A 16976-nucleotide genomic window follows, 5' to 3' on the forward strand; every position below is an offset into this window, starting at 1 on the left:
TAAATCTTGCAAGAGAAAGACTCGCCACTTTTGAAATAACATTTTCGTACGAGTAGAACTATTCAGCTTGGCATCTAGTCTCTCCACATTAGGATATGAAAGAGTATGGGGGGGTGCAGCCAACGGAACATAAGTTCACGTTAAGCTAGCAATAGGTAGTTGTGAATCCAGGTTGTCTTGGTTTTGGAGAAATTATTGGGTGGAGACCAGACCTTAAACAGGCAGATCCATTAGTCTTTCTTAACCCCTTCGTGACTGACGACGTACAGTGTACGTCGCCAGCATCGGGGCTGTTTAAACAGACTCCCATACATTCTGTATCCGGTTCAGGTAAGCTGTGATATTAGAGACATGTGCACATTCCCATAAACATTGTTCCAATGTGGCCACATTTAGGAAAATGTTACAGGTATGGAGCTCCAATCTTATAAAAGAAGGCAAAGGCATAAATAAGCTCTCAATTGTGTTTCTTTCCAGACCTTATAAGGAGTACTATTGAACACTGTCAGGTAACCCTGTAGAAGCTTTTCACAAATATCATCTGTAGGGAAAGACTTACACCACTTATTGATTGGAGATTTAACCAACAGGACAGTGAACTTGGCATTAAGTTGGGGATACAGGCATGATATGGAATATGTGGCTTTTCATATGTATATTTTTTTACAGGTAAGTGGGTGTCTGTGTTTCTCTTCCAGTGATGCATAGGATGAGAGTAACATAAAAAGTGGTTTGTCGATAGATTATATTAATACTAAGGGGGTATGAGTGGACACATCAGAGAGATGTTGAATGTTGGAGACTCCCCGGCATTCCCAGTGAACAGAGCCTTGATGTTCATTACCCTGAGGGAATTAAGAATTGCCTCTAATAGGAACATAGGGCAAGATGTAGCAATGGGAGTAAAATTTGAGCCTACCCTCTTGTCCTGCTACCACAGTATCCCTAAAACACTGTTTTTCTTAAGCTGAGGTGGCTTCTTAGGCATCCAAGTATGTAACAGAGCAGTTAAACTCCATGGTTTGGCTATCTCCGCTTCTACGGGTGTATTGGAATAGAACCCCTAAAACCAAGAGAGCATATCATAGAAGACACACAATATTATAAGCTGTTATATTTGGGAAGTTTAGTCTACCCTCCAGCTTAGAGACCATAAGCCTCCTTAGAGCTATGTGTGGGCACTTCGATTTTCAAAAAAACTTCACAAAAGGTAATGGCACCCCAAACGTGGCCCGCAAATTGCGCGGTTTTACACAGCATTTCTGCGTGTTCAAACGTTGCAGAAAAAAAAGCACATCCGGTGCATTGCACAAAAAAGTACAGGATACATGGATATGACCCTATTGAAATCAATGGGACCATGCGGCAAACGCACACGAGCGTGCGTTTTCAGGAATGCCGCAGAAATGAACCAGGCCTAAAAGAAAACATTTTCTCTAATTTTTGACACCTCAATTCCTTAAAACGTACACTGCAATTACAAATGGGTACAACTTTCCTACTTGCTCAAGTTCCTATAATTCCCAAAGACCCAAATGTGTGTAATAATCTGGCTATGTAAGGATTCACTAAATGGTTCATGATAAAAGTTTTGATTTCAGAACAGCTGTTCCCCAACCAAAAATCTCCAATTGAGTAGATGCCGACTGTCCTCTTTTCTGTGGAGATGGGAATGAGACCATAACCACAAGTATTCCCTTCCAACTGTCATACAGGTCAGAAAGAACACAATCATTCCAAGTGGAGGGTAGGTTTGATTAGGGGTGGCTGGATTTCTTACTATTCTAGCTGAAGCTTGCAGCTGAAATTGGAAATGGCTGGGTCTAGTAAGAAAATTTTGGCTTACTGCGACTCACCTTCCTCTGACTCCTAAAATTTTTTCCTCTTTCCAGAACTTTTGAGAAATACACATAGAAGCTCTCTTCTATAGGTAAGAAGATAAATCGTGCCACAAGCGAGCCCAAATTATTCACAATGTCATACACTCCTAAAGACAGAACAGAAGAGAGATTAATGCATCCAGCTTATACAAAAGTAGTGATGTTAAAAAGTCTGTACTACTGTAAATTGTATAACGCTCTTACATATGTTTGTTGTCCTTGCTCTATAAAATATTAAAACAAACACATAAAATAACAAAGGTTAATACTAATTACCCATACACCATTTACAGTTTATGCACTGCTTTCTTCATGGTATTTAAAATGTAATTTGTTCCTCGTATATGGAGGGAGATACTGCGGGCTTTGAAGGGAGGGAGGTCTAGAGGCGCATGAAATGCAGAAATATTATCAAGCCTTGTAGTATTGTGATGTGTCACCTGCACTCCTTACAGAAGGGATGGCCAAACTCCAGCTGTGGTGAAACAACAAATATCATGAAGCATCTCTCTCCGGGAGTCATGTCTGTGGCTGTGAGAATCTTGCAAAGCCTCATGGGATTCGTAGTTCCACCACAGCTGGAGGGCCGCAGTTTGGCCATCCCTGCCTTACAGCGATGGGACCTTGATTAAAGGAGAACTTTGAGGTTAGGGCTTTTCCCTATAGTTCTCCTAAGACACAAACTAGCAACCTCCCATCACCCAAAACTCAGTATACCACGAGATACAGCTTGCAGTATACTCAGACGCCGCAGTCGGCACGGATCCTGACAATTCTGTCTGGATCCACCCAGCTGCGTGAGTGACAGCTGGCTCTGCCTATCTACAGGCAGAGCCAGCTGTACCCGCCCCCGTTAGCGCTGGCGGATCGGACAGGGGGGAAATCCCTGCATGGAGCTGTGAGTGACAGTCACGGCTCTCTGCAGGGATAGATCGAGAAGTGAGCGAGCGCCGGCGTGTGTTCGCTCACTTCCCTATCTACTGAGCCGACCTGTGACAGTTTCATTGTCACAGGTCGTCTCAGATTATGAGGCTGAGTGACAATCACTCACCTCATTATTCTCCTTTAATGGTCGTGGTGCTCGTAGTGATTACACAGATAGGGTCATGTTTTCCAAAATTGTAGAAGAAAGAGATCAGCAGCACTCAGTCAAAAGCATTCAATTCTTTTGCTTATTCATTGAAGAAACATATCACAAGCGTCAATTAACCAACGTTTTGGGGCCACGCAGGGTCTCTTCTTCAAGGTGACATAGTCACTATTAATTATCAATATTTTGTACAAGTGTGTCTTGAAGAAACAAAACTTTATTAGCTGTTGAACAAGACAGCCGTTCCACTCTGTGTCACGGATCCGGCTTCACCCCATTCAGCTTGGTCCTGTTGCTGGTAGGGCACAGGTCAGGTGCCGGGGACTCTGGTGTCTTCCTGTCCTCCACTGTGATGTAAGATCGATTTATGGGACATCGTTGTGAGAACCTATTAAAAAAAGACGCTGGGACATCGGGATCTACCAGTGTGTGTTTTGGGGCTAATATACTACAATATTGTGGTAAGTGTGCACTCTTGAGGGGGTGTTGGTGTTTGACACAAACACGAGCTTTGGAAGGATCATCAATCACTCATTTGGGATTGTTTTATATACACGGTGGATACAATAGTATTTATTTTCACTTAAGGACTGATCACTTTGGATACGCTATATGGTGTTTGGACTGAAGGACTTCCAGAGATTTGTATATACCGTATTTTTCGCTCCATATGACGCACTCCAAAAGGAGGGGGGAAATGTGCGTGCGTCTTATGGAGGGAATCCCGATGCCCGAGACATGCAGTTTCAGGCGCCGGGCGAGTATTTGTTTGTACATTTAGCCCTGCTAAAGCAGAGCTAAATGTACAGTAGGAGCCACTGCTTGTTTAATAGAAGTGATATGATTAGATCACTTGTATTAAAACCGAGCAGCGGCGACGGCGGCAGTGATCGAGATCACCATAGAGCAGACGAAGAACGGACGTTCTTCGGCTGCTCTGTGTGATCACTGAGACCGAGATGCTGTAATCACAGCGCCACCTGTCTCAGGGGTCACTAACTGCAGCTTCTGTCACAGTTACCAATTGGACCCATAGCGCTGCATATTTATTTTCATTCACTATTAATTATCAAGCCTGTCATATGGTGTGTCTGGTAGATTGGCATTTACATTCTCATACAAAAGCCTGGATAGTGATGGAACAGGGGTGTACTTCTCAACAACTACTCTACATCCCATGGGCCTTCAATCCATTAGGCTCTGTGTCTGTAACCACCCATCCTCTCATAGGAGCTACCTTAAAAACCTTTAGGCTTTTATGAAAACACCCAAACTTTCCAACATGTCTTGGACCCCTTACGCCTTTGAGGGCTACGAGAGAATTTCCTCCGGGTAATACTGCTGAATTTCTCCCATTACTGGAAAAAGGACTGTTGACTGTGGACATTTTCTTTGAGAAGTTAGGGCACTGGTCGGTCTCTGTCAATCTGCCCTGGTGGATTTACTTCCAGGTCAGACATTTTCTATTGGATTCTTTTGAAAAGATCTGCTCAAAGGCCCACAGACCCAACTGAAAAAAAAAAGAAGGTCGGTGTAGTTCTCGAACCCAGTAACCCAACTATAAGTATCTACCGTTCTGGTATAGAACACTGGCCATCTTTCATAGATGTGACCCCCACGTTCCCCAGGTATGTTGGAGGTGTAAAAGTGGTGAAGGGACACAAACGCATATTTTTTTGGTTTTGCCCAGAAATCCAAACATTTTAGAGGAAAATACATTCTATGGTGGTAGACATCACAAGCTGTGCGATTCCCTACAGCCCAGCAATGCACCACACCTTAACAAGTCCAATGTCATCCTCCTCTAAATCACTAGTAAAATATTTGATTAATGCTGTCTGCACCGTTATTCTGAGGCACTGGAGATCAGAATCCATCCTATCTTTGAAAGAGTGGCTGGATTATGTGGACTATGTCCATTAAATGGAATCTATTCTACATGCAAAACAGGATAGGCTCACACATTTCAATGACGTATGGTTCCCTTGGTTGGTGTTCCAAGAAAGTACAACTTAAAATACATACAACTAGAAGGTTAATGGAACAGTGTATAATTTTCTCTGGAAGGATGTGGGTATAGTATCTGGTAAAGTTTGGTCCCTGTGGTACTATATATTCCAGACATATCGTTAATTTAGTATTTTTACTTTTATCTATTTCTCCTACTATGATCTGTACTTTTCCTTCTTAAAATTAAAAAATTAAAATTGAAATAATGTGATACAATGTGTAAAAAGTGCAAATCAAAGAAGAAACCCATGTGTATAAGATGCACCTCAGTGTAAATACATTGCTACAGAATATCCATAATGAAAAATCAAATAAATAGATATTGGCTGTGAAACAATGTGAAAATCATAACAACTAGAAAAAACGCATGTGTATAACATGCACTTCATGCCATGTGATAAAACCTCTAGAAGGAATACTACGAGGTAGGGCTGCGGAAATTAACGATGAATTACTCGATTAATCGTTAAAATTTTTGATCGTTCAAAGGAATTTTAATCAGTAATAAAAACATCCACCTCTCCACCGGCTTCCGGGAGTCCCATCGGAGATCCGGTGACGTCACGGACATTGACGTCACTGGACTCCTCACCCCTTCCCCAAGTGGCTCCGTCGGCTAACGATGTCTGTGACGTCACCGGACTCCTCCCCCCTTACCTTCGTTAGCTGACGGAGCCACTTGGGCCGGTGATCTGTCGACACTGAGAACTGAGGAGTTCTGCGAACGCCTGACTTCCGGTTTCGTTACAACTAAGAGGTTTGCCCAAGAAAGTTGTTCTGCACGAGCGACAGCCAAGGCATTGGCCTATACACATACAGCACAGCAATGAAGTAATAAAATAAACTACGATCACACTAATCCAGCACGGTATTATTCTGAGTTGCCTCACTCAAGCGGCGGCCATATTGAGTGGGGCACGTGAGATTAATAACGTGCTGGATTAGTGTGATCCTAGTTCATTTTATTACTTAATTGCTGTGCTGTATGTGTATAGGCCAATGTAGTTGGATCTGTATGTGCGTTATAATTAATCGAAATTAGTCGATGAAAAAAAAATTAGATTAATCGAACACAAACATTTTAATCAGTACCAGCCCTACAATGAGGGCATCTTCTTCTAAGGGATAATATGAACTGATCCTGTCCAGAGAAACTAAATAAACCCTATAGGTGAATACAACTAGGTGAGTCCCTTTATGAACAAATGTGACGTGTCACAAATCGTGAACTCCCAAATAATAAGGGGTAAAACCCCCATGTTTAAACAAAACAAAGTGAACTGACAAAGGGATTGTAATCACTTTGCTTATCACATAAACAATTAATATAAGTAGTCTTAAAACCCATGCGAGAACAAGAATGAGGGTATTAATGAACCATCTGCACTACGAGTTTCCACTTTTTATTTGATGCATGAGCCATTTGGATGAATTGTCTGCTTTCAACTCCTGAACTCCTGAGACTGCAAGAGAGTCCGTACCTGAGAGGAGGAAATCACTGGGAGGTGTTCGGCATCAGGTGCTTCCTCTACCTGGTTTGAATTAGAGGAACGGCGCATGCAGACCCTGGTGGGTCTCTGCTAAAGGTGAGGTGCACACCAGAAGATTTCTCTGTTGATGGTCACAGGAGACTGAGATTATTTTACATCCAATGTTTTATCTTCTATTTTCCTAATGGACTATTGAAGATCCAGGATAATGGACATTTTTTAACCATTTATAATTTTCACAAAGTGCATGTTATACACATGCTTTTTTTCTAGTTGTTATTCTTTTCACATTGAATCACATTGTTTCACAAAATGACAATTTATGTATATCCCTATTTGTAAATAAACCCAACCCTTATGCAAGATTCAGTTGTCCGTCATTAAATCAAGGCACTCCAAAACAGCACATTCTACAGATGCTACGGTTGTAAACAAATTTTTGTTTCTTCTGATCCCACACAACTTGTATTATGGTATGCTTTTCAAACAGACGACAGTAAAATCTTTGTTTACATTTTATTACTGTATCTCCCTATGTTTGTATGTTTTTATTTGATGTATGTTAATTTTGTTTATTTGTAATTCATCTGTACGTTTGCTGTTATATTACCACAGACTGAAAAATATTTGATCTTCTGATTGTCTATATTGCGTTAAAACGAATAAAAATAAACAATTTTTAAAATATAATTTGTATTAAGATTATTTGCAAAAAACACATTTTCTAAATTACATTTAGTTTCTAGTAATTTGCATATTACATATATCAGATTTGCAGGTGCCAAATAGTCCTTGTGAACTGTATTTTGAAGCTGCCATATTAGAATATCCACAGAAAGCATTTAAAACAGCTCACATCCTTCATGTCTTTTTTCAATACCATTTTCTCCAGAGTACAGTGAGACAGAGTACGAGCACCGATACTTTTCTTCAAGTACTCACCGATACCAATTACTGATACTTTTTTGTGTGTCATGTGACAGTTTTTCTAAAACAATGCAGACTATTGATTTTAGGACAGTGGTGGAGCACCAGGGCTTAGTCACAGCTGCAACTGCTGCGACCCTGGTAGTTCTGCCACTGACTCCAAGCTGTAGAGGACTACAAATCCTAGCAATCCTTTATACAGCAATGCAGAATAATATGAAGCTACATACTCTGTGTTGCTCATTAGAGCTGTACAGCGTCTCAAGGGGCTGTGCGGGGGCTGTATGAGTGGGTGTGGGGCTCTCCAGGCGGCTGTGGGGCTCTCCAGGCCTGTGCCGGTCTCTGCAGGAAGGAGATGTACATCAAAGACAGCTGCCGCAAGATCCCCACCAGGAGGCCAGAGGTCCCCAGGAAGCGTGGGACCTCAGGCAGCCAAATCTATTTAACAATGTAAAGCAGCAGTATCGGCGCTTAGTGTCAGGGCATTTTCACAAGTACTCATGAAAATGCCCAGTATCGGCACCGATACTAGTGCAGGTATCGGTGGATCTGTCAGAACTATTTGGGGCTAAAAGGAATTTTTCCTTTTAATTTTTTAAGTACAATTAGGTTGGGTATAGTGTTATTTTTTTTATCAGTGAAAGAATGTGTGAATAACTACTGTGTCTTAGTACAAATTACTTCACTCTCAAGGTATTTGGAAGAAAAATGTAATTGATGTCATTCAGACTTTCTCAAAGCTATCTGTTAAAGAGACAGTAAGTCCGACGAGGGCTGCCACAGAATACACCGCCCTATTAAATTTTGGTTTTGTTCAAGGCTTAGATCAGAGGTCATCTCAAGGAATAATATTGAAATTTTAAGGAAAAGTCCAAAATTATTTCTAATCCAATATTGCCCTCTTCAGGTAGTTGCAGGGATAGTTTTAAGAAAAGTGTCACCTCTCTGACGTCATAATAAGGTTAAAGATAAGAAATTTCCGCCCACATTTTTGGGTGATAAAAGTTAGGAGGAGAAAGTTGAGAGGGGGGGGAGACAGAAGGACTGAAGAAAAGAAAGAGTATACAGGAGGATGTACATAGACACTGGAGGGAGAGATCTGAAGCTAATTGACGGGCTGACCAGGGGAAATGAACCAAAGAGGACCTGAACATCTCTTGTCCCTACACCGATACAAAGTTGACATCTCTCAGACAAAAGAGTTTTCAATTATTGGTAAAGTATACATTTTATATTTATCTGTAGGCAATTGACTATCCATATATATCTAATTAGACCATTTGGTCCCTGTTAGCATCAAAACTGAATTGAAGTAACATTTCTACTGCAGTAAAAAATTATCTTCTTTTCAATTTTGGGAGAATAAGTTGTCACCAGTTATAGGTTGACTAATATTTTGCACTGATTTTTAGTTAATAAATATATTTTTGCACATTATTGTACTTATTTGTCTTCAAGTTAGCGCAAATAAACAAACTCAAGTAATTTTGTTGATTGGTGGAAATAAGTTGGGAATCTCCTTAATTACAGATCCTTGCTTGTTTTCATAAATGGAAAACTGTTTATTTTATCAGAGTAAACATTCTGACACATCCCTATCATTTTGTCTTCACGGCCAGAGATCTGTGTTGTAGCCAGGGATGGGAATAACAGATATAGCCGACCTCACACATTACATGACCAGCAGACTGTAGAAAGGGATCCATATTATTAGCTCAGAAATGTCAATGTGAATTGCAGCATGAAATTAGTGGGACTGGACTTTGGGCACCAAAATAAAAAAAAAGGGTTTCACACATTTATCTTGCTTTACAAAACTAAGTAGTCAGTGCTGATTATACTGTTAGAATTTGATTTTTACATTTGTAACAAAGAAAAGGAGAGAACAGGGGTTTACTGAGAGGTATAACACCACAGCTTGGAGTTTTTATATATAAAAATAGAATTTATTTTACACATAATACATAATATAAAAACATGTATACAAAATGATTGCACTAAACCAAAATCAACATCATTGTAAACAAGAGCATAGGCCCATGAAACATCTTATATTCCCATATATCCAATTACATTTCATTGATACTCAGTATGTATATTCAGTTGGAGATCAGTAAATCCAGTCAGATATACTGATCTCCCACTGAATATACATACTGAGTATCAATGATATATATGGGGATATAAGATGTTTCATGGGCCTATGCTCTTGTTTACAATGATGTTGATTTTGGTGTAGTGCAATCATTTTGTATACGTGTTTTTATATTATGTGTAAAATAAATTCTATTTTTATATATAAAAACTCCATGCTGTGGTGTTAAACCCCTCAGTAAACCCCTGTTCTCTCCTTTTCTTTGTTACAATTGTTTATAACTAGGGATGCACCGATACAACTTTTTTAAGACCGAGTACGAGTACCAATACTTTTTTTTCAAGTAATCACCGATACCAATTACCGATACTTTTTCTTAAATTGGGCAGGTCACATTTTTTCTAAAGCAAAACAAAATAATGATTTTAGGTCGGTTTCTTCATATTATGAAGAACATGAACATGAAATGAATATTTATCATGCCATTGCTAACTAAGGCTTGTATCCCCATAGTGGGGGAAATAGATGAGCACATGTCCAGACTCCAGAACACTGTATTGTATAGTGTGGCACAGCTGTGCCACAGCTGTGCCACAGCTGTGCCACACTATACAGTGTTCTGGAATCTGGACATGTGCTCATCTATTTTCCCCACTAGGGGGATACAAGCCTTAGTTAGCAATGGCAAGATCTACTTATTAATGTCATTATTTAATGTCTTTTTTTTTAATATTATATAAAAGTTAAACAACATTACAGGCATATATTATTTTTGTTCCATGTGCCCAGCCCCCATGCGGTGCTGCAGTACTAATAGAAAACGATTTTGTTTCTGCCTGGAGATCCAAACCATTTAAATTACCCTTTATCTCATTTTTGTCAACCAGATCCGTAACCAAAATAAACCCTATATACCGAAAAGATAAACCAGCTAACAAGAGTGGCTGGTTTAAAAAGGGTTAACAGAGGATCGGGACAAGTATTCCAATTACAAAAAGAGTTTATTAGATAAAATATCAGTTTTGGACATAAATATCATATCACTAACTGGTTTAAAAAAAACAAAAAAAGCATGACATACAATTATAAATCTCCAGGTATGCAGATCTGTTTGTATAATGTGCTCTCATTCATATATGCTAATCAGCTGACACCAAAGGATAATACGTTCCATATAACGTATTATCCTTTGGTGTCCGCTGGTATCTGAAATACACGTATTAATCTCCAGTGGGAAAAACAAGGAAGTTACATAGTAGCACCTTCTTAAAAAATCAGTTTCTTTCCCACATGGTTTCAGCTGATTAGCATATATGAATGAGAGCACATTATACAAACACATCTGCATACCTGAAGATTTATAATTGTATGGCATGTTTTTTTGTTTTTTTTAAAACCAGTTAGTGATATGATGTTTATGTCCAAAACTGATATTTTATCTAATAAACTCTTTTTGTAATTGGAATACTTGTCCCGATCCTCTGTTAACCCTTTTTAAACCAGCCACTCTTGTTAGCTGGTTTATCTTTTTGGTATATATGGTGCTGAAGTACTAACCTGCTGTGATGGTCGTCTTCTCCGTCTGCTTCAGCCACTCCGTGTCACAGCCTAGTCATCTGCTCCATTCTGACCTCTTCACCCGCTGATTGGCCGATTGGATGATGACAGGCTTCCTCACCAGTCACTCCTGACTGGTGAGGAAGCCTGTCAATCATCCAATCAGCGGGAGAAGAGGTCAGAATGGAGCAGATGACTGAGGACTTTGAGGAGGAGTTCGTGGCCATCTTGTTTCATTGAAGACGCGATGGAGGTCCTGTGTGCGGCGGTTTCAGGTACCTGAAGATGGCGGACGCGGCACAGGTACTCGTTTTTTGTATCGGAGTATTTGCACGAGTACTCATGCAAATACTCGGTGTCGCCGCCGATACCGATGCTTGTATCGGTATTGGTGCATCCCTATTTATAACCCAAGGGGGAGAGGTTACACCGGATGGCCACTGTGTTAGAAATTCACAATTTTGTTGTTATCTTTGATTTTTACACGCAAGACTTTAACCATTTGAAGTCTGGGGTGTTAAACCCCCTACCTGTCAAGGCCATTTTTCAGTATTCAGCGCTGCGTTACTTTCCCTGACATTTATTCAGTTATGCAATGCTGTACTGAAATCAATTTAATACCATATTATGGGGACATATAGAGCTTTCTTTTGGTGGTATTTAACTCCTTCATGACTGAGCTAGTTTTCAGTTTCTGTTCATAAATGACTGACACACTTTTTACATTTTTGCTGTGTGATTCTTCCACAGCAGTAATATACTTTCTTACTAAATGTACCCACACATATTATATATTGTTTTTTAGAGGACAGATAGGGCTATATAATTATAATCACATATGTGTACCTAACCCCTCACTTAGTTTGAATAAAACTTTAGAATTTTTTTATATTAATTATAGTATAAAAAATATATTTACATATCATTTTTATTTTGCTTATTTTGTTTTACACTTTAATTTGTTTTACACTTTGTAAAAAAAAACGAAAAAAAATGACTGTTTGATAAATTAACTTTTTTTTTATTTTTGGCTATTAGGCTGGTCCGAACTTAGGAACATCTAATAATAACCTTAGAGACTGATCCTGACTTTAGTCAGATTCAGATCTCCCTAAAAGCTCTTTGATCGTGCCTAGACGATCAGAACTGATACATTTCACTCAAAAGATATACATTGTATCTTTTGAGTGAAATGTATCTAAACATCGGGCTCTGAGCTGTCAAAACAAATAGCAGAGAGGGGAGTCACTGCTACCTTTTGTCTATTTTCAGCTGTCAAATACAGGATCGCAAATTGCGCTCCTGTATTTGCATGCAACGGCTTAAGTCATTAATGAAAGGAAGAAGCTTTTACAAAAAGCTTAATTATTTCATTCATGAATGCCTCAATACTGAGGCATTCATTAATGTCTGGTAACTGCTGAGAATCAGCTGTTACCAGCATTACAAAGCTTGATATAACTCGTCACATACAGTGTACGTGGCCAGTCATATAGGCACAAAGTGCCGGGACGTACACTGTACGTCTCCCGTCACGAAGGGGTTAATCACCCCTGGGGTTTTTATTTTTTACTATAGCAAGGAAAAATTACCGGAACCTCCCCCCCCCCAAAAAAAAAACTGTTTCCCCTATATTAAATTATAAAACATTTATTAATGTAGCCCCTATATAATATACATATATGTGCTATCACGGCGATTCTTGTTCCTAACTGTAAGGAGTTAACTTGTCCCTGTGTGTGATCTGAAGCAGAGATTTGTGGGGATTGCAGTGCAGATTCATAGACATCCCTGATGGCAGTTGGACCGAGGATCAGGCTCGCCAAGCAGTGACCTTGTTAGCACCAAAGCAGAAGGTGTTTGTGATAGATATGAAGAGGGACTAAGAAAACTCTCATACCTATGCACTGTTAGAATGGAAGAAGGGAATTCCTGATTGTTTCCAGGGAGACAACGCTCTACTTACTCCTGAAACCAGAGTACAGATACTCCCACTAAAGGTGTCAGCCAGCCCTTCGGAAGGGTCCAGTGAGACCATGTCTGATGTAATGGAAGTGAATGTGTCGGTCTGAAATAGCTTACCAGCCTTTCTTCATGGACATAAGGAAACTGGCTGAAAACTCTGCAAGAAATACAACACAGTTCCCTCATTATGGATATCGTAAACTACGGTTCTATTCAGGGAAGGTTCCCGTCCCGTCAGGGGAAGAAGACTTTGAGACTTGGGTGGAGCAAGCTTCTCAGGCACTGGAGGAGTGGGATGTTCCTGAAGTGCAAAAGAAACAGAGAATAGTTGAAAGCCTGAGGGGACCAGCTGCAGAGATCATCTGCAACTTAAGGTTAGGCAAGCAGGACTGCACTGCCGCAGATTACATGGATGCCTTACGTGCTGCCTTTGAAAGGGTGGAGAAACTCTCCGATTTAATATACAAGCTGGAGCACACTCACCAGAAGAGAGGAGAGAAGCTATCAGATTATGTGGCTCGAGTAGACAAGGTGCTACGACAAGTCGTGCAGAAGAAAGGAGTAGATCCTCTGGCAGTTGACAAGACTCGATTAGATCAAATCCTGCAGGGTGCTCGACCTAATCATCCCATTGTCCTCAAGATCCTTCTGAAAGGTCCTAATTATATCCCCACCTATCCAGGACTATTGAGAGAAATTCAGGCGGAGGAGGCCCTAATAGAGGAAAAGAACGCACAGTCCTCATGTTCTGAAGGCCCCACTTCAAAAAGAGATAAAGTGCATTTTTGCCCTGTGCCAGCTCATAGTTACTTTTCAGATGAGGAAGACACTGGAACTACTAGTGAGTCAGAAGTGAGCGTGAAGAGACAGGATGCTGCTCACCACTCCGTTGATATGGGGGTCAAACAAGACCTCGCTCAGTTAGCTCAAACTCAACGCGAGCTATATCAGACCATAAAGGAGCTGCAGGAGAATCAAGCCACCTTATGTCAGGTTGTAGCAAGAATGGCTGAAGCACAAGCTTATGTGCCAGACCATAGAGCCAACGCTCTACCTCTAGCGACCGACTTCGTGCCCAACAGGAGAATTCCTAGTGTGACTGGAAGAGAGTGTTATCGATGTGGGAAATTGGGTCACTTTCAAGCCTACTGTCCCGCAAAGAGACATCCATCAAGCTTGGTCCTGAGGACCACTGAGGGGTCCCAGAAGGTGCCATATTCCAAGCAAGGGGGAAACTTCAACGGGCCCCAGTGAGGGAGCAAATTGGGCGCCCACTCAACCTGACCCGCTCCAACGTTGAGAACGCAACACAGAAACAAGAGAGGCAAAGTTCCGTGGTTAAGGCTCCACCTACCCCGAATACCAAGTCCTCTCTCTGTGTGCCTAAACCTCCATCCCAGGAACGCAAGGCACACTATACACTTCCCCGTAAAACAAAGACCCAGAAGTCACGGTCAAGAAGAGTAAAAGGTACAAAACTCTCATGCCATTCCACCAACAGAGCCGAAAAAGATGGTTTCCCTGAAGAGCTGGTTGTTCCTGCCCCTGTTGTCCCCGTCCAAGTAGAAGGGATCTTCACCAAAGCGCTACTAGAATCTGGGGCTCAAGTCACCCTGATTTACCAAGATTTCTATGAAAAACATCTGAAACACCTCCCACTCACCAAATTAAAAGGCCTTGAAGTCTAGGTGTTGGAGATACAAAACTTGTGTACACCGGATATCTCCAAGTCAAGCTGGAATTTAGTCCCTCTATAGCTGGACAAGCAGGAGCGTCTGATACCTTGGCCATTGTGGGTCCTCGACCACCAGGTTCAAACCAATATGCTATTATTGTGGGAACCAATACTGGAGTAGTGAGACGACTTCTTGCTCCTATCGTGGATGAAGCAGGGGCTGAAGCCGAGAGGGTGCATCCTGCACTGCGACCTGTGTACCCACAGATGATCCAAGAAGAGGGGGGCCCAGCCGAGGTTGGCCGCCTGTGGAAACTGGAAGATGCGGGAAAGGTTTTGCAGCCCGGAGAGGAGGTCTGCGTGAAAGAGACGGTCAGATTGCATTGGGCCCAGCCAGGACCTTATGTGATGTTGGAAGCCTACCCTGAAGACATAAAGAATTCTGGAATAGAGGTAATTCCTGAACTATCGTACGAATTACATGTGGACGCCAGTTGAGAGGGCCTGGGAGGAATGCTATATCAGGAACACAGTGGAATCCTACGTCCTGTGGCCTATGTGAGCCGGAGCCTGAGCCCTTCTGAGAAGAACTATCCCACCCATAAATTAGAGTTTCTTGCTTTAAAATGGGCGGTTGTGGATAAGTTGTGTATGGAGCGGAATTTGTGGTCAAGACTGACAACAATCCACTGAACTACCTTTAGACTACCTACAAGTTGGACGCCACTGGACATAGGTGGTTAGCTGCTCTGTCCGGGTTTCAGTTTAGTCTGAAATATCGACCCGGGGCTGGAAATTGGGATGCCGATGCTTTGTCCCGAAGACCTTACGATTCTGATCAGAGAGGAGAATGGGCTCATCTAACCCCAGGGGGAGTTCAGGCCTTGTGTCGAGGAGTGGAACACAGAGAAAAAAGTGCCATTGGGGCAGAAGCAATTGGCATGATGGCTGCTGGTGTTCCGAAGGTGTACTGCAACCCTGCTCAATTAAGGAGCCCAGAACTCCCTACTTTCAATCGGAGAGAATTGAGAGAAGAACAAGCTGGAGATCCTTTGGTTGGATTGGCTCTGGAGGCCTTACAGAATAACAATAGGGAGTTATTGAGGACAGACTATCCCAAAGAGGCTAAACTGATTCACCAAGAATGGGACAGATTGCACCATCAGGAAGGGGTGGTCTACCGAAGGGGCCCCTCTGATGGTTTAGAAGAACACCTTCAACTGTTCATACCTGAGAAGTACCGAAAGAGTGTGCTGAAGGCACTGCATGATGAACACGGTCACCTGGGATCTGATAGAACTTTTAAATTAGTTCGGGATCGATTCTACTGGCCTTACATGAAGACCGAGACAGAAAGCTATTGTCATTCCTGTTTACGTTGTATTCAGAGGAAGACGTTACAGAACAGAACTGCTCCAATGCGCCACCTTGAAAGTCAAGGTCCCATGGACTTAGTGTGCATTGATTTCCTGTGTTTAGAGCCTGACACCAGTGGACATGGAAACATCTTGGTAGTAACTGGTCATTTTACTAGATATGCTCAGGCTTACCCCCACCAGAGATCAGCGAGCTTCCACTGTGGCTAAAGTATTAGTGGAAAAGTTCTTCGTCCACTATGGGTTGCCTCAGAGAATCCATTCTGATCAAGGCCGAGACTTTGAGAGCAGACTCATCAAGCAACTGCTAAGCTTGTTACAAATCCAGAAGTCCAGAACTACTCCGTATCATCCTCAAGGGGATGCTGAACGATTCAAATCGTACGTTGCTTAATATGCTGGGGACTTTGACTACTGAGGAGAAACAACATTGGAGTCAACATATTTCCACTATTGTTCATGCTTACAACTGCACAGAAAATGATGCAACAGGATATTCGCCCTATCGGCTCATGTTCGGAAGAGAGGCTCGATTGCCAGTAGATATAGCCTTTGGCTTCAGATCAAACTTCTGTTGCCACTCACAGAGGCTATGTGGAGCGACTTAGAAGAAATCTGGCATCTGCCTATGAGAGAACTCGTTGTTTCGCAGAAGGCAGAGAACAGCGAAATAAGAGGAATTATGACCTGAGGGTACGAGTTCAAAATCTTCAGCCAGGAGACAGAGAATTGCTGAGGAACTTAGGACCGGCCGCTAGACAGAAACTAACTGACAGGTGGAGCTCACAAGTCTATATTGTTTGTAAACAATTACATGGCCTTCCAGTGTATCAGATTCGACCTGAAGGGAGAGAGGGACCTTTAAAGAATTGGCACAGAAATCACTTGCTATCCTTAAGTGAAGCTGTCCG

At 41.6% G+C, this 16976-nt stretch overlaps 1 protein-coding gene across 1 annotated transcript in view; it reads right to left on the minus strand.

Annotated features, from left to right (window-relative positions):
- Positions 1–16976, minus strand: part of RFT1 (RFT1 homolog) — a 64744-nt gene that overhangs the window by 35603 nt on the left and 12165 nt on the right. The window contains exon 4 of the mRNA XM_018574164.1: positions 1857–1987. Within this exon, the coding sequence (XP_018429666.1) occupies positions 1857–1987 (131 nt within the window). The remainder of the gene's footprint in view (positions 1–1856; positions 1988–16976) is intronic.

This window comes from Nanorana parkeri, unplaced genomic scaffold, assembly GCF_000935625.1.
Source record: "Nanorana parkeri isolate BGI_ZX_2015 unplaced genomic scaffold, ASM93562v1 scaffold2784, whole genome shotgun sequence".
Taxonomy (NCBI): domain Eukaryota; kingdom Metazoa; phylum Chordata; class Amphibia; order Anura; family Dicroglossidae; genus Nanorana; species Nanorana parkeri.